This window comes from Nilaparvata lugens, chromosome X, assembly GCF_014356525.2.
Source record: "Nilaparvata lugens isolate BPH chromosome X, ASM1435652v1, whole genome shotgun sequence".
NCBI lineage: Eukaryota > Metazoa > Arthropoda > Insecta > Hemiptera > Delphacidae > Nilaparvata > Nilaparvata lugens.
Genome location: NC_052518.1, coordinates 91,660,694 through 91,672,895, shown reverse-complemented (window position 1 = coordinate 91,672,895; position 12,202 = coordinate 91,660,694). Strand labels below are relative to the sequence as shown.

The window sequence follows — 12,202 nt, the reverse complement described above, 5'->3', positions numbered from 1 at the left end:
TTAAATTCATCAGTCTTTAGAATAGACAAGAGTACTAGAGTACTAGTCCTCAATGGCTTGAGATAGGCAAAATATTTATATCATCTCTTCAAGCCAAAATTGAGTGACAAATTGTGCAAAACTAGTATTTAAAATAGTTTATATTTAGTGCAAACTAGAATTTTATTATTAACAACAACAACAATAATGAAATAAGGTTAACAATAAATTTCAAGCACACTAGAAGACCTTGAACTGAATCATATAAAGTTCTCATAAGACTGAATAGATAGATCAGACGGTTTCTATTGATAAAAAGAAAAATTATTATCATAAGATTCTCTACTCTACGAGCTAGAATAATAGTGGTTCATTAAATATAAGAAATAGAAATGATTTTGAAGCATACTAAACCACCTTGAACTGATGTTAAGCTCACATCAAGTTGTATTGATTAAATATTGGTTCCATCAAAGCGCACAAAAATTAGCATAGGATTATATTTTACAAACTAGAAGAGTGGTAGTGCATTACTTTGATTCAAGAGAAATATTCATATTTTTGAAATGTTTTTTTTAAGAGTGTAAAATAGTATTCATTTCATCAGAGAAGATTCGAAAAGTTTAAGAAAACAACAGTTGTAAATGTATTATTTATGAAGAATTGGAGAGATATTATGTAGGTACTTACTGGATTTGAAATGATACCAATCAAAGCTTTAGGCGCTACCTCAGCAGCAGCCTGGGCAAGATCTCTCACAATTGAAGCATTCGTGTTGAAAAGATCGTCTCTTGTCATACCAGGCTTCCTTGGTACGCCTGCTGGAATTATAATAACGTCCGCTCCTTGCAATGATTCCTGAACAACAAAAAAACGTATTAATAAAATGTACTACTTGAATTTTCTGCTACAGATCATCATAAATATACGTTATGATAATATTGAACGAGTTCCTCAGCTAAATCATGTGATGCCACAAATAGATCATGTTAAACCACAAATAGATCATTCAGTATGTACACAATCCACAATACTGGCAGCTGAGAGAAACAGATGACATTCATTTCATCTAGATTTCAATCAACTTTTGACTTGAGGTATCCCCTTTCACAACAGCTTAGATGGGTGATGGGAGAGGCCATTGTATATCCCCTCCATTCCTACTCATCAAGCGGTTCGCAAAAAGATTTCTCATAAGGTCAATTGATAATCTGACACTATAGCTAGCTGCTCCATCTTGTTGAAAATGGGTGTTCTCATACACATGAAGTCGTCAAAGTTCAGAAATCAGGAAGTTGCTCAGCATTTGAACATAGCGAGCTAATGTTACTCTACAAATGGCCGTTGTCATCCTCAACAAATATGGACCAATTATTGCATTTGAAAACATCACTCATCAGACAGTCACTTTGGCCGAATGAAGTGGCCTTTCATCAAGTTCTTGAGGATTTTGAACAGCTCAATACGGTACCGAAAATTTTGTTTGTTAGTGAGGATTTCAATGTGAGACTTGAACAATGTGTGAAAAATAATGGTCGCCACCTTACTGGAGTAAAATATTCAAAAAGTAACGTTTTTTCTGAATAAAACCGAAATCTCTCATTTGTGTTCTATTTGTTGGAATATATGACTTGATTTTTTTTAAATTTAGTTTGATACCTGAAATTGTGCCGTTTGACTGTTCCACTTTGTATATTGGTATAAACTATGAACTAAAAAGCTTTCATAAAAACAAAATAGTTTTCGTTTTATAATTCATAAAAATTCATCATCAATAAAAATTGAAACGGTTCTATGATGCTATAAAATGTTATTAAACGACCAAAGTTGATCCAAACTACCGATTCGGTTAGTAGGATTGGAAGAACCAATAGTTTCAAACGGGAACTTTCAGACGAGATAGTACAAACCTTGAGTTGATCGGGTCCTACATAGCCGTGAACGGAAGACTTTGTGTCAATGTGGCTCAAATCGGCGGCGACTCCTGGAGTGTGGACAATGTCGAACAGGGACAATTTGGTGACTAGAGGCGACTGCTTCAGAAGTAAACTGAGAGGCTGGCCAATGCCTCCGCTCGCTCCACACACTGCCACCTTGACATTCCTCTAAAAAAATAATTTAAAAATCAAATATTAGTCTTGGAAGTAGAATAATTGACTTTCTGTTATTATTTGAAGGTGATGTGGTAAATCCATATTATTTTAAGTCGCAAGTGTGATAGGACAAAAATGAAAGTTTACGGTCAAGTAGCTATTCAAACGCGGTACTTTCAGTTTACTGTAGTGGCTGCGCTGCGTTGGCATTGTTACCCAATTTATTTTGTTCTCTATTATCAAAGAAAACGCATATTATTAATATTATTTATTGATTATTTATTTCATCCCACAATCACAATATCAAATTAATCACTGCATAATGAGGTTACCTTATTTTTCCTCTATCATTTTGATGATGTACTTATTGTATAAATATTAATGAATAAATAATTGGGAGAGAATCAACAGGATAAACCCAAAACTGTTTCTCTCCCTAATTTTAATGAAAATAGTCAAAATGAGGTTATGTAAACACTTTTATGAAAATCACAAAACATCACAGTCCAAAAATACATTATACTAGAAATTTTGTATCTGGGGTGATCAGAAATATGGAACAAAATAATTATTACACACTTGAAAATGCATTAATAAATGAAAAATACTAAAAAGCTTTATAAATTTGAAACTAGAAAAATCACAAAATCACTATCAGCACAGCTGTAACTTAAATTGAATGAAACCACAAAAAAGATAGCATAAGATGACATTCCATGGTATAGTTAGTTTATTTTCCAAATTTCAACCCAATTATTTGTTAACTTAAGCCTACTACTATCTATTATTACTGTTTTGTGTAAGAGTGACAAAGTATGAGAGACTACCAGTGTCACATAGCTTACTACAAAGACTATCAGCTTGAGTTAACAATGTGAACATGGTAAAGTACCATAATTGACAAGTGATATGAGAGAACCTCTATAATTTTTTATTTTCATTTCTCTTATTTTTATTATTGAAGACTGTTTTGGGGTTTTCCCGTAGTATTTGAAACGTTTTGAATAATTATTATATAAATTAAACATCTTCCTGTTCTTTTCGGTCATTTGTAAACTAGAAAGTTCAAAATTGATAATGTACAGAATTATAAGTGGTATATTTAAATAAATAATAATGGTATAACGCTATAACCTCGATTTAGAGACTGCCTATTGTTTCCTTTGGCATTAAATTGTTACATAGTTGCTTCCAAGTTCAAAGTATTATGGAAATGAAAATACATCTGTAGAGAGCAGTGCTATAAATTGCAGGAATAAATAGGATAATAAATGAACATTATCGATGAATCACTTCATGATATAACATAACAAGTAAAAAAAATGTATTTTAGAAAAAACTATGTATGAATAGCGTGAGTTTAAAAGAGCTTAACATCGACAACTATATGATTTGAGATGAAATGTTTACATCCCAATTTAAGTATTGATAAAAAAGTTGGTGATAAAAAACAACATAAGTCAATCATTAAATAAAACGAGGATTATTTAATTATTATTTCATGGAAAAATATCATTATGCATAACTATATTTCCATACAATATGGAAAAGAATGACAATGACATTAATCAAACAATGTTTTTCACCTTCCAAGTTCCAAGTATTATGGAAATGAAAATATATCTGTAGAGAGCAGTGCTATATTTTTAGAATCAAATATAATAATATAAACCCATCTATAGAGAACAGTGATATACTTTGAAAAGAAGATACAATGTTATAAATCAAGTTGATAGGATTAATATTGTAGTCACGAACCTGTAATTCTATTTATTCTTTTTTGAATCTATGGAATGCGAAACAAGTTTCTCTTGATGTTACCAAACTCTTTCTTGGTGTCACCTCTAAAAATATGGTATATGCTAATTTATTAGCCTATAACTGAATTGGAAAGGGATTCAAGATTCCGAATAAATTAGTTCTACTAATTCTTCTGAAATTTGGTATTTTTAAAAGTAATAATTGAAGCCCAAAAATAACTACTGTTCTAATTAGGGAGTAAAATCATCCAGGAATACACTTATATAAATCTATACAAATATGGAATTCTTCTGTGAATAGGCCAACTAGTCGCAAAAACCAAGAATGATATGAGCTTGCATCATTTTTAGGAAAAAAGTATCATTTTTAGACTGAGATATTGTACTGACAATTTACCAGAAGCAATTCAATTTTACTTGAACATGATTTAATACTCAAATGACCCTGCATAAATATTTGGAAATTATTAGTACATTTATGAGGATGATAACTGGAGTGTTTTACAAACAATTTTCACTGTATACCAAAATACAAGTTTAACATCAACTAAAAACTCTTCTCGTGTCAGAGAGTAGGCCTATAGATTCTTTCGTGCCAGTCGAGTGCGGATATGAGCGATTACATTACACTCAAAGCTTGCAGTAAATAGTCGCGTGAAAAGATAGCGATTTTGTAACCTTGTGCTGATCAACAAAATAATGTGCGGTCTATTCACGTGACGATATATTTCAGTTTAGATACTTTCACACGATGCACAAACAAGTAATGAAGTCTATAAATAAATGAATAAAGTAGATGTTACATGAAGTTTTGATAATCAATTACAGTATTCGTATTTATTTTCAAAGTTTGAATTGCTTCTGTATAAAATTAGCTGATAATATGCAATTTATGCGTCGTTTGAAAAATAATTGTTAGTGTAATATAAGCGTATAGAAATTGAGACTATCAGCAGTTTAATATCTAAAAATAGTTTATCTAAGTTGTTAATGAAAATTTGGAAGACAGAACTTTTGAGCAAATAGCCTTTATAGTTCAATGCTAGAAAAACAATTGACCCAAGCAGCAGCTATGATGGAGAACAGCAAGATAACTGTAAATTAAGTGGAGCTGATATCGTTATCAGTGTTCACAATTCAAGTTCTAGTTCCAACTACCGAAAAGCTGTAGTGAGCTTTTAACCCAATTTCCATTAGCTTCACTTTTAGTTTTGAAGAAGTTGAGTAATATTTTGTGTAAATAAATTCCAAACATTTTTTAAATGTATGAATTCAGGGCTACTTTACTTTATTTATAACATAAAATTATTATAATATCCTTTGAAATTAATAAAATAATAGATCAACTTTAAAACTAAAAAATTTCAAATAAATCAGATGATGAATAGGGGCAGCTGCTGATATAATTTACTAAAAGATGATATTTTTAATTCACCAATTAACAACAGTGTTTCAAAAAAATAAATTAATTTTTTTTTGTTAAATAATTGGCGTGGCTACAAAAAGAAATCTTGTGATCTAGCCACGAGTTCAAAGCATTCCTTTAACATGATTTTAGAATTAATACAGCTCTTTTATAATATAATCAAGACTAGTACAATACAGATGGATAAATCAAATAAACAATCATTTAATGTAATATAGTTAATCATATAATATTTAACCAAGATACTTCAAATATTCAAGATATCACTAGAATTTCAAAACAGATTAGTGAACATTTGCATACTTCAATAAACATATTAATAACATCAAACATATTTAAGAAAAATTGAAAAATATATTTCCTTTATCAATTGTTATTTAAAATAACAAAAACTATTATTAAACGTTTACTTGGAATTTATTTTTATAACATGACGATGATGTGAACACTGAAACTAGTTGTAATAATTTTATTAACTTCAAAGGGTACTATAATTCTATGTTATAAATTCCAAACAGTTTGCTATGTTATGAGTAATAACGTATTCGTGTAATATATTATTTTGATGAATATATGTTAGTTTATCACTATAATAGGCTACATAAAAAATAAATTAATAAAAACAATATAAAAACTTGTAGCACCCTTCATTATTGAAAACTTTAGAATATTTCAACTTACTTAGGTAATTTTCAACTTGAAAAACGAAAAGAGGAAGGACAGGGAGTGAGTTCTATGTTGAAAAATACTTGAAAAGGGGATTTCTGGAGAAGATACCTTCTACCTAGTGACATGTGTGGGGTATAGGCCTACACAGATGAGGTGGTTTTCTGAAATAACTTTATAATTAAGCAAATTTTTCAGTACAAAGTTACTATTCTGTTGATTTCTGATGACATTTCATTAATATTTATTGATTCTTGAATTCAAAATTTGGTACACATCACTGATGAGGGGATAAATATAAACTCATTACCAACTGAATTGTTTCAAAATTGGCTGAAATACTTTGTTCTTTACTTCATAAAATACCAACTTATTTTTTAATTTATAGGAAAAAGGAATATTTTATTGATTTGAAAGCTTATTGAGAGTTGAATACATTGATTTAATTTATTGTATCAATTTAATACACTAGTTTATTGATCAGTCTATTGATACATTGACTTAATTACAGGAGAATACATGGGCGCAAGTGTTATATCTGTATGTATTTAGTGTAATAAATTTTCATAATTTGTATGTATATTTGTACAGTTATGATAGTTAAGTATTTTTAAAATTAGAGTAATAGTAAGAAACTTCATGCTGTTGAGAAGATATAAGCAAGAGAATAGATGAAGGAAACATCTACTATGGTATTTGATGGAGTGTAAAGGCTATTTAGCAGAAGTAAGAAATTATAAATTCAATAATTTATTATCAAATTCATTCAGAAAATAATGTCTTAAAATATTATAAATTATTCCAAAGTAGGTAAATAATTTTCAGAATGAATAATCATATTATATATTTATTTATGTAACAAACTATACTAATGGGAAAACATTGGTAGATAAAATACTACGGTGAATACTAAGGATTTCTGCTGCAGTGAAACTATTTATAATAATTATCTTTTGTTAGCTATAGAGAAAGCATGGCTTTCAGTAGGCATTATTTGAAAAGAGCTTTTTCCATTAGTCCAGGGATAGAGAATAACCTATCAATCAATTTGCAACTAATAAGTACGAATGAAGATAGGTCATGAGATTGGCAACATTGAAAATTCATAACTTATTTATAACATTACAATTAGGAAGTTGAAAAAGTATTTATTTTTATAAGTGGATTGGAAATACAACCGAAGGTTGAATCTATTTATTCAGGAATATTCAGGCTTAATGCCAGAGTTCTTTTCATTAGTGATTGACGACCAGTTTCACAGAGGTCAAGTTTCAGCATTAGTATATTACCTTCACCACTACTTACTTATCTAACAAACGAAATAGTACAGTAAAAATCAACCAATGACAGATAAATTGTCAAAACCTTCTCTTCAAGGAATGCGCACAAATTTCCTGATATGTAGCAAACAAAACAAAATCCATGGTCAATATAACTATAATTATTGATTTATTATATATTATTATTTGTTATTTCAAAAAAAGAAATAGATTAAAAAATAATATTGCCATAAATTGTATTTTTCTATTCCTCACACCCATTTGAGTGATTGTTGGCTCATTTTAAAACCTAGTGTTGGACGTCCAACATTGGACATTCGCTTCTTATAACATAACATGCTATCAATAAATGAAGCAAAGTGGAGATTATTTTGAAACACGTTTTTTTAGATAAATGTATTAAGAATTGGCTGTTCTTCAATGAACGATAAAAATGAAAAGTATCATAAGAAATAAATGAAGAAACAGCATAAAAACTAATACCAAATTTAAAATTGGCTATTTAAACTTGTCAGTCTGTGATTCAGTGACATTGAAAAAATTGATATGGGCACTGTAAACCAGATTAAAATAGCCCATCAATAATTTCTTCTTATCAATTATTACGCACTGCCAAATTTAATGATGGTCGTCAAATTTCGTTTGACGAAAGCACTTCGCTCGTTATGACGAAAATTAATTGTGCAAGAAAATGTATTAGAAAATTACATTGGATTATAATTAACATGTTAAAAGAGACATACGAAATAAATGCAGCTTTTCTAATTCAACAAATAAATTTGAAACTGTTAACTGAAGAAAAATTATTTGACTAGCTCAATACATATTTAATTTTATGTACCGGTACTTTTGAAATGGAGCTTAATATTTCAGTAGTAGTAGGCCTTCTACTACATGTGGGTGAGGGATTCTTGTGAGATGAGTATGTTGTTACATCAACTCAAAACTAAAAAATAGCAATGAACAATAATTATCATTGTAAACTGTAAAGTGCTACAGTAGTGGTGGGGTGAAGACATTCATCATTGATTTCTATTAACAGCTTGTCACATAGGTGCGAGATACACTTACAGTATTACAGTGACTTGTGAAAAAAGCAATACTGTAGTTTAAAACTTATAAAAACTTGAAGGAGTAGATAAGATTGTGTTCATTTGGATGAGAACCCTCACAATTTATAACTACATTTTTATAACTCATTTTTAACTAAATGCATCCCGACACACATAGACTCTATAGTGGGATGCTACACAATAGTTTAAGGAAATTAATCCAAGTATGTAAAGGACTTTTTTCCATATTGTAAATGTTTTTTTCATGTTTAATAAATACCTCTGACATGGGTTATATGACAGAGAAAAAATAAAATAAATGAATACTATTTTTCGAAGATTAATACATTACCGTATTGAAACTTTATAGTTGTAAAGTTAAGATATCTGAATTCAGTGGATTGGTATTTTCTTTTCAATTTGAGAGAACCATCGCATTTATACTACGTGATGCATGTGAATTATGAATAATTAATTATATGCAAGACTACGAAGGTCAGTAAAAATATATTTCTGGGTAGCACCAGTATCAATTTAAACGAACTTGTTGACTATTCCAGCAAAATATGTCGAATTCAAGAAATCAATTTACATAATAGTCGGGTAGCTGGACTGAAAGTTTATCAACAAAAATGGATTTATTAATAGCTGGGTTCCTGGCAGCAGATAAAACAAGATCCCATACGGATTTTTGGCACTATAAATAGAGCTACATTCAAATCACTCAACGAGCCCAAATACTCAATTCAATAACTTCTTGAAACTGGATGAATATTCTGGATTTTGGGAGCTGTATTTCTATTCTCAAAATATGAATTGTTGAGAACTTTCAATCTTTATTGAATGTGTATGTGAGAGAGTGAGAGTGAGCACAGACAAGAAATTCGGATACTTACAATTAGCCTGATAAAAATTATTCCAGATCAGCTTAGAAAACATCTTTTTATTTGTAAGTTTTCAATTATTTCTAAACACGTTGTTCAAAACGAGACTGGCAATAACAATTCGTGCTGTTTATGTATGTAGTGTAATCTTGAGAAATTTTATATCAAGAAAAACATGATGTTGAGTATTTTTTTTATATTTTATTTTTATATCAAGAAGAACATGAGGTTGACTAACTTATTCCTGTAAAGTATGCTTCAACATTTGTTTAGTGTTCTTTCAAGTTGAATTATATGAATGACCTGTCAAATTGATTTCAGATTATCAATATGTTTATCAAAAATCAAAATTCAGGCGTGCATCCATCACCACTCTACTTCCTTATTTCATATCTGTTCACTAGTTTAGATTAAGTCATCCTTATTTTTATCAATATTGAGAGTAACGCTTAACTGCTCTACAATTATTTGAAAGATCTAATGATTTAAAAAAAATCAATGATGTTCTTAACGGAAAATTTCTGAAATTGAGTAATAATTAATTTATTGTTTTATTATAGCTAAATTTATTTGATACAAGCTGTGTTTGATCGTAATTTTCTATGAACGTTTTATTTTAATTTTTGGCTGGGGATGATGCCCATATGAGCTCTAGACTTGTGCTTGGGTAATGAGACGGATGATGATGAGAGATAAGTGGACCTACAGCTTATGCTTTAGGTGAGTACCTGATCACCGGGCAGTTATTTTCATCACTTGTATTTAGATGAGTTCGGTTCTTAAAGTGGACACCCTTACAAAGGAAGTGGCAAGTGCATGAAGCTTAACTACTAGTTTTATCGATAGCTAAAAAGCGTGACCATGATACCAATCGCTTCACTTGATTTGGTTAAGCATTTTGAAAAATTCAACGATAACAATAATAAGATGATTAAAATTTGGGGACTCTATGGACGATATAAGGATAGAGTACAATACTACCTTCTATTATTTATTAAAATTTTCTGAATACGGTACCATTGAAAATAGATTATAAACTCACTTGCATTGAATATTAGCCACGAGTTAAAGTAGTTCTTGACAACGTTCACTTAATGATACAACATGGCTTGCAACTTCATTGAAAATAAAGATGTTTCTATCATCAAATTTACACAATAAAAAATCTACGATACATGCATAAAATTACATGTTGGTTTTAAAAAACCCCTATTCTTTAAAATGCTCAACGGCTAAAAAACGTTATTTCTCCTTAATTTTACTAAATTAAAGCCTCACATTTTTGATCTTCAAGTCAAGATTCTATCAACCATGAGTGAATAACTTGAAGTACTGTACCTATATAGTTTTGAGACCGTACTTCTGAGATGGTCTGTAGCACAATAGTAACTTAAGGGCCCGGTTGCATAAAAGCCGGTTAAATTTTAACCGTGATTAACTTTACAAGAATCAATCAGAGAAAGCTTTTTTGAAAAGACGGCTTTTCTGATTGGTTCTCGTGGAATTAATCACGGTTAAAATTTAACCGGCACTTATAGTTTAACTAGTGCTCAGCGTTTACATTGGTCATGAGCTCAAGCAAACCATATTATACAATTCTGGACGGGGATGATTTGGTAGCATGTAGAAGTTTCTAATTAACAGATCCTACCTGAAAATGAGTGTGACAAGTACTAGTAGCAGCGGCCAAAAAGCAGACAAGCAGAATGATAAAAAAAGCAACCACGTTAAGTTGCTTTCTATCAGGTATCACACGGAATGAAGTTCAAGGGAGCAATATTAAAATAATTGTAGACCGTTATTACAAAAAAGTTTTCCTCTTCATTCAATTTCGTGGATTAATGCTTAGAAAATAGAGGAATACGTGATAGGAATGATTTCCCGGTTACGGATATGCGTAGGCCTACATAGATGACTAGAAATGAAACAGTCTAATAGTCAATTTCGACAGGAATAATTGGTGCGAAAATTTAAATTTTGCTAATTTGCATATTATGTAATATAAATCTAATCTAGCAGATATAAAGAAACTACATCTTCGTTAGCTGATATCCGCACTATTTATATAAGATCATCAATATTTGTCACTTATTGAGGTATTAGAATGCAAATAAATTTTTTCTATGCATAGCAGACCAATCAAGACAACCATGCGGTGTTCTAGAAGTATACGTAAAATTAGGGAACTATGTAATAGATAAATAGAATTTTATCATATAAATCATTCATAGTCTATAGAGATTTCAAACATATAACTCAAGTAAATAATATAATTATAATAGCTTGCTTAACACATTTACCTGGTTGGACGTGGAGAATTGTTTCACAAGATGACTGAATTCGGTGACATTTTTATAAGGTAGAATTCGAGAGAACATGATTGTTGTATAATAAGTTTCACGACTTTTGTAACTTGAAAGACGTTGGAGTTCACAGCTTCTTATCAAAGTATGAAATGAAAAGAGTCCAAGAGCAACTGTTCTGATAGAAAATTACAAATGAGAAGGCAAATAGGCAACAGAGCGGTGTGCGACAGACGACAGTCATCAATACGAAAGAAGCAAAGAAGGTGAAAGATGAGATAGATAATCAAAATGAACCGACAGAACAGATGATCACTTTCTCACATCCACGGACGGATGGTGGTAGATTCTACAAACCACTCTCGGTCTCAGTCAGCACCGTTTCGCGCATGCGTTAGTAACGGTTTTTTCCCGTTCCATTCAGTCAGTTCTTTGAATGTAACGTTCTTTGTGATGATGGCACAAAGTAGAAGGAATTATTCTACTTTCTTCTCTGTGATGATGGTTACCTAGCACTGTAACTGGAGCCAATCGTCATTCTATTTGATGATGATATTATTATCCAATGATGATTTATCATTGAATTCAATATAATAATCAATATATTATCATTTTATTTAATAAAAGAAAGAGTACTTTAAAAAAAAATAATTGATAAAATATAACGGTTGTTATTTAACTGATGTTGAAAAACCCTATAACTAAGTCAGCATATTGTCATTTCGAAGCAAAAACCTAACCCCCTAACCACCCCTTTCA

General features: G+C 30.4%; 1 protein-coding gene across 1 annotated transcript in view; it reads right to left on the bottom strand.

Annotated features, from left to right (window-relative positions):
- LOC111045253 (malate dehydrogenase, mitochondrial) overlaps positions 1-11,813 on the bottom strand; it is a 32,811-nt gene extending 20,998 nt beyond the window's left edge. The window contains exons 1-3 of the mRNA XM_022330615.2: positions 11,441-11,813; positions 1,890-2,084; positions 670-837 (exon numbers count right to left, since the gene is read on the bottom strand). Coding sequence (XP_022186307.1) covers positions 670-837; positions 1,890-2,084; positions 11,441-11,518 — 441 coding nt within the window. The 5' untranslated portion in view covers positions 11,519-11,813. The remainder of the gene's footprint in view (positions 1-669; positions 838-1,889; positions 2,085-11,440) is intronic.
- Between the last annotated feature and the right edge of the window lie 389 nt (positions 11,814-12,202).